The sequence below is a fragment of the Sapajus apella genome, unplaced genomic scaffold (assembly GCF_009761245.1).
Source record: "Sapajus apella isolate SASKATOON/1434 unplaced genomic scaffold, GSC_monkey_1.0 scaffold88, whole genome shotgun sequence".
NCBI classification, from domain to species: Eukaryota; Metazoa; Chordata; class Mammalia; order Primates; family Cebidae; genus Sapajus; species Sapajus apella.
The window spans coordinates 6,519,500-6,528,732 of NW_022437028.1; the positions used below are offsets into that span (position 1 = coordinate 6,519,500).

A 9,233-nucleotide genomic window follows, 5' to 3' on the forward strand; every position below is an offset into this window, starting at 1 on the left:
AAAAAAAAAAAAAAAAAAAAAAAAAGACCCAATGAGTGACTTGAACATAATCATTGTAGGGAGTAAAACCCTCATGTTAAAAAACAAAAAAAACAAAAAACATTTATTTGGTTAGAAATTAGGTTTCCAGAGAAGTTACAAAAATAGTTGTTTCCGTATATCCCTCACCTGGCTGCTTCTGACGTCAACATCTTTCATAACCACGGTGCAGTTGTCATAACCAGAAAATTACCAGTGCTACAATACTCTTAAGGTTTTTTTCTTGATTTTTCACTACATTCCCCCCACTGTCCTCTGTCTGTCTCAGAACCCAATCCTGGGTCCCCCTTTGCTTCCAGTTCCCATCCTCCCCATCCTTCTCTGGGCTGGAACAGTTTGTCAGTTTCTCTTTATCTTTCATAACCTCCTTACTTTCAAAGAGGTGCTTTGTTGAATATCCCTTAATTTGAGTTTGTCTTACATTTTCCCATGTTTGGACAAAAGATAATGCCCTTTATTATTTATTTCTTTTTTGACAGAGTCTCCAGCCCAGGCTTGAGTACAGTGGCGAGATCATAGCTCACTGCAGCCTTGAACTCCCAGGCTCAAGTGATCCTCCTGCCTCAGCCTGCCTCCCAAGTAGCTGGGACAACAAGGTGCATGCCACGACACCTGGCTAGTTATTTTTTAGAGATGGGGTCTTGATTGTTGTCCAGGATAGATAATTCATTTTTGACATTAAATCCCCCCAAAATGGTGTTGCATTCCTCCCAGAGCATCTTATCATGGGTTTGTGATACCGACTTGTCTGTTACTGGTGATAATGGTCATGATCATTTGTTAAAGTGGTTTCTGCCATGTTTCTCTGCATAGGTGCTATGAGAGCCTGTGTGTGTGTGTGTGTGTGTGTGTGTGTGAGAGAGAGAGAGAGAGAGAGAGAGAGAGATGGAGTCTCGCTCTATTGCCCAGGCTGGAGTACAGTGGTGTGATCTTGGCTCACTGCAGCCCTCGCCTCCCAGGTTCAAGTGATTCTCCTGCCTCAGCCTCCTGAGTAGCTGGGACTACCGTAGTGTGCCACCACACCTGGCTAATTTTTTGTATTTTTAGTAGAGACGGGGTTTCACTAGGTTAGCCAGGATAGTTTCGATCTTCTGACCTCATGATCCGCCCTCCTCGGCCTCCCAAAGTGTTGGGATTACAGGCGTGAGCCAACGTGCCCAGCCTGAGAGCTTGCAGTTTGATGACAGTAGTGAGTGCAAAATGTCTTTTTCTCTTTTTATTTTCTTTCTTCACAACAGGTATGAAATGATTGTTTTCAGAGTCTTCCTTTTTTTTTTTTTTTTTTTTTTTTGAGACAGGGTCTCACTATGTTGCTCAGGCTGCAGTGCAGTGATATGATCATGGGTCACTGCAGCCTTGACCTGCTAGGCTCAAGCCATCCTTCTGCCTCAGCCTCCCAAATATAGGTGCACATCATCACACGTGGCTCATTTTAAAAATTTTTTGTGGAAATGGAGTCTCACTACGTTGCCCAGGCTGGTCTCAAACTTCTGGCTTCACGTGATCCTCCCACCTCATCCTCCCAAAGTGCTGGGAGTACAGGTATGAGCCACCACACCCCTTCTGAGTCTGAATTGCCCAGGAAAACAAAACCAAAGGCCTCCACAGAGAGGCAGCCAAGGAACATGAAAGCGTGAAGGTGCCCCAGTAGCCCCCCTCGGCCGTGATGCAGTGTTTCTCTTGCTCTCATTTCTGATAAGTCAGCTCTGCTCCGTTTTCTCCCCCAGTGCCTCCTTCCCCAGCGGTTCCTCGAGCAGCCCGGGGAGTGTCCCTGCCACCGTGCCCGTGCAGATGCCAAAGCCCAGCAGAGTCCAGCAGGCGCTCGCAGGTAGGTGCCTGCTCTCGGGCTGCACAGCAGTCTGTGCCCCGAGGGACCCAGTTGGGAGGAAATTGTGGTGCAGGGCCTTGTCACCCTCTGGATCCTCAGGGAGAGCCAAAGGGGCTCCTTAGGGGAGCAGTCCCTCTTTCTGGTATTGGTGTCACCCCAGAGTGAGCCCAGGTCCCTCCTTTGGCTCTCTGGGGATGTGGGATCTGATGACCATGGGTGCCCAGGTGCAGACCTTTTCACAACCTTTAAAATTTTTGCATGGAATTGCATTCCATTTATTTATGAGACAGAGTCTCACTCTGTTGCCCAGGCTGGAGTGCAATGGCGTGATCTCGGCTTACCACAACCTCCGCCTCCTGGATTCAAGCGATTCTTCTGCCTCAACCCCCCGAGTAGCTGGGATTACAGGTGCCCAACACCATGCCCAGCTAATTTTTTGTATTTTTAGTACAGATGAGGTTTCACTATGTTGGCCAGGCTGTTCTCAAACTCCTGATCTTGTGATCTCAAACTCCTGATCTCATGATCTGCCCTCCTTGGCCTCCCAAAATGCTGCAATTACAGGGGTGAGCCACCTCACCCAGCCTGAATTGCACTATGTGTGTGTATACGCACACACACACACACACACACACACACACATTTTTTTTTTGATACAGAGTCTCTGTCTGTTGTCAGGCGCCAGGCTGGAGTGCAGTGGCTCCATCTCAGCTCACTGCAACCTCTGCCTCCCCAGTTCTGGCAATTCTCCTGCCTTAGCCTCCCGAGGAGCTGGGACTACAGGCACGTGCCACCACACCCAGCTAATTTTTGTATTTTTTAGTAGAGATGGGATTTCAACATGTTGGCCAGGATGGTCTCGGTCTCTTGACCTTGTGATCCACCCGCCTTGGCCTCCCAGAGTGCTGGGATTACAGGCGTGAGCCACCTCACCCAGCCTACATTGTATTTAAAGAGTCACTTTTCTGTCCTGAAATGCTTGAGACATTTCATTCATAGACCTACTTCTGCTGTAGTTACTCTTATCTTGAATAAGAAGCACCTTTTGGGTCCAACCAGATATTTGCTATACTAACCATACCTCTTACATCTTGGAACTCTTGGGTTTTAATTTGTTTCGTTTCATTTTTTGAGACAGGGTCTCCCTCTGTTGCCCAGGCTGGAGTGCAGTGGCACTAACTTAGCTCACTAAAGTCTTGAACTCCTGGACTCAAGCAGTCCTCCCACCTTAAAGATCCTTAAAAATACCTGCAGCTGGCCCCCATGCCCATTCTATTTTAGCAGCCTGGCTATGAGGGTTTTTAGAAGCTCCACAGGTGGCAGGGTTTTTTTTTTTTTCTTTTATCTTTTTTTCTTTTTTTTTTTTTTTTTGAGACAGCATCCTGCTGTGTCACCCAGACTGGAGTGCAGTGTCAGAACCTCAGCTCACTGCAACCTCTGCCTCCCAGGTTCAACCAATTCTCCCACCTCAGCCTCCTGAGTAACTGGGATTACAGGTGCACACCACCACACCTGGCTAAGTTTTGTATTTTTCGTAGAGATGGGGTTTCCACATGTTGGCCAGGCTGGTCTCAGACTCCTGACATCAAGTGATCCGCCCACCTCAGCCTCCCAAAGTGCTGGGATTAACAGGCATGAGCCACTGTGCCTGGCCATTTTTTTTTTTCTTGTTTGAAGAGACAAGATCTTGCTCTGTCCCCCAGGCTGGAATGCAGTGGTGCAGTGATAGCTCACTGTTGCCTCCAACCCCTGGGCCGAAACGATCCTCCTGCCTCAGCCTGCGAGTAGCTCAGATTACAGGCACACACCATCATGCCCTGCTAGTTTTTAATTTTTTGTAGAGACGGGATCTCACTATGCTGCCCAGGCTGGTCTTGAGCTCCACGCTCAGGTCGACTTTCTGCCTCAGCCTCCTAAAAGTGCTGGGATTCCAGGCATGAGCTGCCATACCCAGCTGGGGTTATTTTCTAACTTCTGGAAAGTGTGAGGTATGTAAGGAGGTAGATGGCACCGCTGGCGCTCATGGGGTGATATAGCAGAATTGGGTCATGAGTTGATGTTTTAGGTGAGTCACTGTCGTAGTGCAGGTTGGCTGAGAGAGGACAGGCCCGGAGACAGGGAGGCCGGTGCAGAGCCTGACCTCAGACCTGGGGGCGCCAGCCAAGGCCTGACCAGCTTCGAGGCAGTGGAATGGAGGGGAGGTTTAGCTTTAACCATGTGGAGGCAGGAGCCGTCTGGTGGAGGGAGGGTGTTGAAGGGGGATGGAGGTAGCCTGAGGCCTGCTGGGGCGCAGCCGGCCATGACTGAGGAGGAGCCTGGGGCTTGGCGTGTGTGTGAATTCATTTCATCCTTAAATCGCTGAGGTGGGGGCTTTTGTTTCCACTTCCATTTGAGGAAACTGAGGCTCGAAGAATTTAAAAATTCTCTGCCAGCCCTTGGCAGAGCTGAGACACAGCCTGGGCCTTCTTGCCTATGACAGTTCTTTGCTGCTGAGTCTGGGGGAAGGTTTGGAGGGGGCGATGGCTGTGGAGGGGCCAGTGGAGCTGTTCTGGAGCAGTGGGAGTTTGGCCGTGGACCTCAGAAGAGCGGTCTGGAGTGGAATGGGGTGCCCTTGGCCCCACATGGGAGTGTGTGCACTGCAGAGACCGCAGACCGCAGACAGGACTCTGGGAAGAGCAGCCTGAAGAGAAAATGGAAGGAGCAGCCAGAGAGGTGGGGGCAGGAGGAAGGGGAGCTGGAGTGGTGAGGGGAGACAGAATGAGCTGGACACACTGGCCAGGAAGTTCCCGCCCCACTGAAGGCACCGTGTGGCGCTGTAGGGAAGTCACACTGTACCGCGTGTGCACGTGCTTGTGTGCGGCCGTGGTGGCGTTTGAGACAGGTTGTGGGTAAACAGACGGGGCCCCCACATGGTTCCTCACAGCCCAGCTCCTTCCAGCTCTGGGGCTCTCTCGAGCCTTCGTGGCCAGACCTGACAGTGAGTGACCTCTGAGGCCATGAAACTGATGTCACCGGGGCGCCTCTAGTGACACAGAGTGCCCTGGGTGTGGGGTTTGCACCTGCCCCTTCCCCTGCTCCTGAGGCTGAAGGTCCTATCCAGGCTGTGTCCCGAATTGTCCTTCCTGTTCTCCGTCCCCGTGGCTCTCAGAGCAATCCTGGAGCAAAGCAGTCCATTTTACTGGTAGGGAAACAGAGCCCACAAATTCAGAGACCTGGTCCAGGCTAGGAAATAGGAGAGGGTGGAGGCTGTGTGGACTGCTGCCTCCCCCAGTTCAAGGCTCAGTGTTGGTACCTGGTGGGGGAGCGTTGTCTAGGGGACCAGGCAATGAGAGGCACCTGGCCAGCCCCCTGCCCCCACCGGAGCCAGGCTGGAGAGCAGGGTGTCCTGTCACACTGGTGTGCTTGTGGGTTGAGGAATTACACCATACCCGGCTGCAGCGAGACGAGCCTTTGCACTCAGGGTTTCGCAGGGAGGTTTACTTACAACCAGGAGGTCATGCTGTGGAAGGACGGTGCTGGAGGCACTGCTTCCAGGTGACAGTGCCTCCAGGTGACAGGTCCCCCGGCTGTGGCATAGCCCTGCCCCTCCTTTATCGGGTTCAGGCAGGGGCTGTGAGGCTGGGGCCAGGATCCCCATCCCCCACCTGGTCACAGCAGCGGTCCGTCCACAGCTCACACTGCTGCCCCGAGCAGGGGTGGGTGTCAGCAGCCTGCCCAGGAATGCGCAGCTGGTGAGGGCTGGCGCTGGGCTCAAACCCAGGCTGGGGAGATCAGAGTGCACAGAGGAGAGGCTTGGATCTGAGCCCTGGCCCTTGGTATTAGAAGGAAGGGTGTCTGCAAATTGGAAGTGAGGGTGTGTGCGTGGGGGCTTCAATCTTCGGGGCCCTGACAGCGGGAATCCTCCCAGACAGGTGGAGAAAAAGACTGGCCCTCTGAGTTATTCAGGTGATTTGGGGGCTGTCCCGAACCTCCTTCTCTCCGGGCTTCTGGGTTGAAACATGTGTTTGTCCCTTGAATTCAGGGGAGTGGGTCCTGTGTTGAAAAGGACACTCGTATCGCTCATGCGGCCTCCTGGAGGCTGATGGTGGCCCAGGGATGTCCCCTCCTCAGCAAACAGAGGGCTGTGGACTCCCAGGGACCAAGCGCTGCCCCGAGCACTGGAGATGCAGGCTTGGCCGGGTCCCCACCTCATGGAGCTCGTGTTGGGGGAAGACCATCTATAGAAACAGAGAGTGAAAAACAGGAGTCCAGCAGGGCAGGGGTGGGAGACTTGGAGGGACAGTCTCTAACAGGGACACCCTGTTAGGCGGTGTTCCAGGAAGGCCAGCCTACCGAGCCAGAGCTGCCAGAGAGCCCTGGGTGGGAAGACGCGTTCTGGTCTCTGATCCTCCCAGAGGCACTGGGTTCTCTTGAGGAAAACTGTGCCTGTCCCTGTCCTTTCCCATCTCTCTGCCGCTCGTGCCCACTTGTCCTCTCCACCCGACATTTAGTTCCCACAGGAGCCACATTTGAGCCTGGGAACCACCTCGGGATGTTGGGCGCATCACCCTCCCAGCCTCAAACCTCTGTCTTCTGATGCGTGCTTTAGTGTCTCTTGCTGAGCGGCCACTGCAGCTCACCCTGCCTGCCTTGGCTATGCTGCCCAGGCTGGTGACTGGCCTCCGCTTCTGTCCCTAGCCAGGCACATGTGCCAGGTTGAGAAGCTTTGTTCTTCTAGTGGGGAGCAAAGCAGCCCCTCACCCCTGAGTTCACGCTGTCTGTTCCTGGATGGGGAGTGGGGTCCAGGAGGTCTGGGGTTGCTACCAACTCCCGCGGGCACCCAGCTGTGCCCAGCCCCTCAGCCAGGTTCTGCAGGCCCGGGAAGCCACCCTTAAGGGATGGCTGAGAAGCTCTGGGCTTCCCCTTTCTCCAGCGAGGAGGTGCTTCTAAGCCTGACTCATGACAGGGAGGACTTCGGAGATGGCACTGGGGAGAATGAGATAGGCCGAGGGTGTGGCAGGAACGGGGTCATCCAGCAGGAGGACACGCTGTGTCCCCGTAAGCACTGGGTCATCAGGGAGTACAAAGGAGGCCGTGTTGAAGGAGAGTCCCCCAGGACCAGTGTGGGCCCCCTGCAGGCATCGGGCAGTGGTGAGCACTGGAAAGAGTGGCCGGTTGGTCTCAGCATAGCTGCCAGCTGCAGGCCCACCCTTGACCAAGGGTGCCAGAGCGACAGCCCAGGGCTTTGCTGCAGCCCAGCCCTCACAGGATGGGGACTCCGCAGTGTGGGAGCAGGCCCAGGGGCCACATTCCTGCCTGCACACGCCAGTACTGTCACTGAAGGCTGTGGCACCTAGATCAGCCAGAAGGGGCATGGAGGCTGGAGACCTGGTGACCCAGAGCCAGGAGGGCTGGGGGCTCCTGGGGAAGCTGAGACCTTGGAGCAAGTCCCTCCCAGGAGACCCCATTCCCTGGGTGGCTTCCTAGAGTGGCGTCCTCCACCCTCCGCTCTCGTGAAGTCACTGGCCCTGCCCACAGTTGGAGGGCATAGGCTGGTCTGTTGCTTTATAGAAACCTGTGAGCCCTGGGGCTGGGGCTGCCATGAGCCAGGCTGCCCCACCCCTCTGATTCCTGGCGTGGGTAGTCCTGGCGGCCCCCAGAGGCCACATTCCCCAGGGAGACGTGTGAGTCCCCATGGCCGTTGATGGTGTCACGTCCTTGGCCTGAGCAGAGTTTGTTGGCGTCACATGCCGAATGAGTCTTCTAATGTCTCTCCCTCTCTGCGTGTCTGATCTCGCACCCGTGCAGGCATGACGAGTGTTCTGATGTCAGCCATTGGACTCCCTGTGTGTCTTAGCCGCGCACCCCAGCCCGCCAGCCCTCGCGCCTCCCGTCTGGCCTCTAAAAGTCACAGCTCAGTTAAGAGATTGAGGAAAATGTCCGTGAAAGGTAGTTCCTGTTCGCAAATGCTCGCTGGCCTTTGCTGAGCCTCCTCCCAGCCTTGCTGCCTCTGACTCTCCTGCACAGACGCTCTTCTTTCTTTCTGCTTCCTGTTCCCTGGGGGGATGGGCTCAGTGGCCCTCTCCCTGCCCCCACTCGGCAGCAGAGGCGGCCCCTGGGAGCTGACTTTCCACCACAGCCCCAGAGTTCAGCTCCTCTCCTCCAGTTACAACTGGCACAAGAGGGGCTTGTTGTTGAGGATTTTGTGATTTTTGCAAGCACTAAGGTGTGGCTGAGAAGCAGGGCTTGGCTCAGGGTGTGGGGACAACCGTCCCTTCCACCAGGGACAGTGTGTGTCTCAGGAAAGGCCCCCAGACAGTGGCCAGGTCTGCTGCCTTGACTGCCAGCCCCACGTGGCTGACACATGACTGCTTGAGAAGGGCCCTCGGTGACCTCTGCCCTGCCGGCTGCATGGCCAGGGAGGAGGGGCTTTAGGACTATAGCAGGTTCGGGACATTAGAGCAAGAGCAGCTCGGAGCAGCCTTCGTGGCAAGTTCTGAACCTTTCTCAAGCGGTGCTGGCCCTGCCTCCACCCCTGGGCCATGGAAGTGTGGACTACGGCCAGCCCAGATGCTCTTGAGTCGGCGTGGTGGCAGGCAGGGATGGTGGCCATGGCCCTGCCGGCCCCCAGTGGCTGTGTGATCTCAGCAGGTCCTCCTGGAGCCTCTGCTTAGCAGAGGGGCTTGGCGGGGACTCTTTAAGCGCCTGGCATGCAGCAAGGGTGGCTTCTGATCGTGTCTGACCTCCAGCCCACAAGCGAGGGGGTGAGCTCAGGGAGGGGTGGGCCTGGAGCTCTTGCCCCTAGCCCAGGGCTCTGCACACCCTGCCTTTCCCCTGCCCTGGAGGAGGAGCCAGACTGGTGGGCAGGCTGGGCTGGCAGCCTTCTGTGGCACTCGGGTTTACCTGGGAAGGACACGCTCTTGGCAGGTCACCTGGCTGGCCCCTTTTGAGACTCTTGGCTAATGGAAAGGTCCCTTCTGTTCTCAAAGGCTGCAAAGGCTGGGGTGGGTGGGTGGGGCAGGATGCTGTGCCCGGCCTCACCAGGGCTGGACAGAGGCGAGGCCCAGGCTCACTCGGAGATGGCTCTGGAGTCCACAGAGCCCCTCAGCCTGAGTGGAAGATTCCGGGCACACGGACAGCCACCCTGAGCTGGGGGCCATCAATCTAGTCTGGGTTCTCACCACAGTGACTGGAGTGTTAGTCTGGGCAGTCTGTATGGGTGGGTGTGGAGGTGTAGAAGGTGTGTGTGTGGAGGTGTGGGGTGGAGGTGTGAGGTGTGTGGGTGTGGGTAAGTGGAGGTGCGGGGTGTGGGTGTGTGGAGGTGTGAGGTGTGGGTGTGTAAGTGGAGGTATGAGGTGTGTGGGTGTGTAAGTGGGAGTGTGGGGTG

The 9,233-nt window shown here is 55.5% G+C and overlaps 1 protein-coding gene across 11 annotated transcripts in view; it reads left to right on the forward strand.

Moving 5' to 3' along the window:
• Positions 1–9,233, forward strand: part of DTX2 (deltex E3 ubiquitin ligase 2) — a 45,007-nt gene that overhangs the window by 28,535 nt on the left and 7,239 nt on the right. For 10 of the 11 annotated variants that reach the window (XM_032255040.1, XM_032255041.1, XM_032255035.1 and 7 more), the window contains 2 exons: positions 1,767–1,867; positions 7,655–7,795. In XM_032255040.1, coding sequence (XP_032110931.1) covers positions 1,767–1,867; positions 7,655–7,795 — 242 coding nt within the window. The remainder of the gene's footprint in view (positions 1–1,766; positions 1,868–7,654; positions 7,796–9,233) is intronic. The other variant, XM_032255036.1, reaches the window with a different exon arrangement.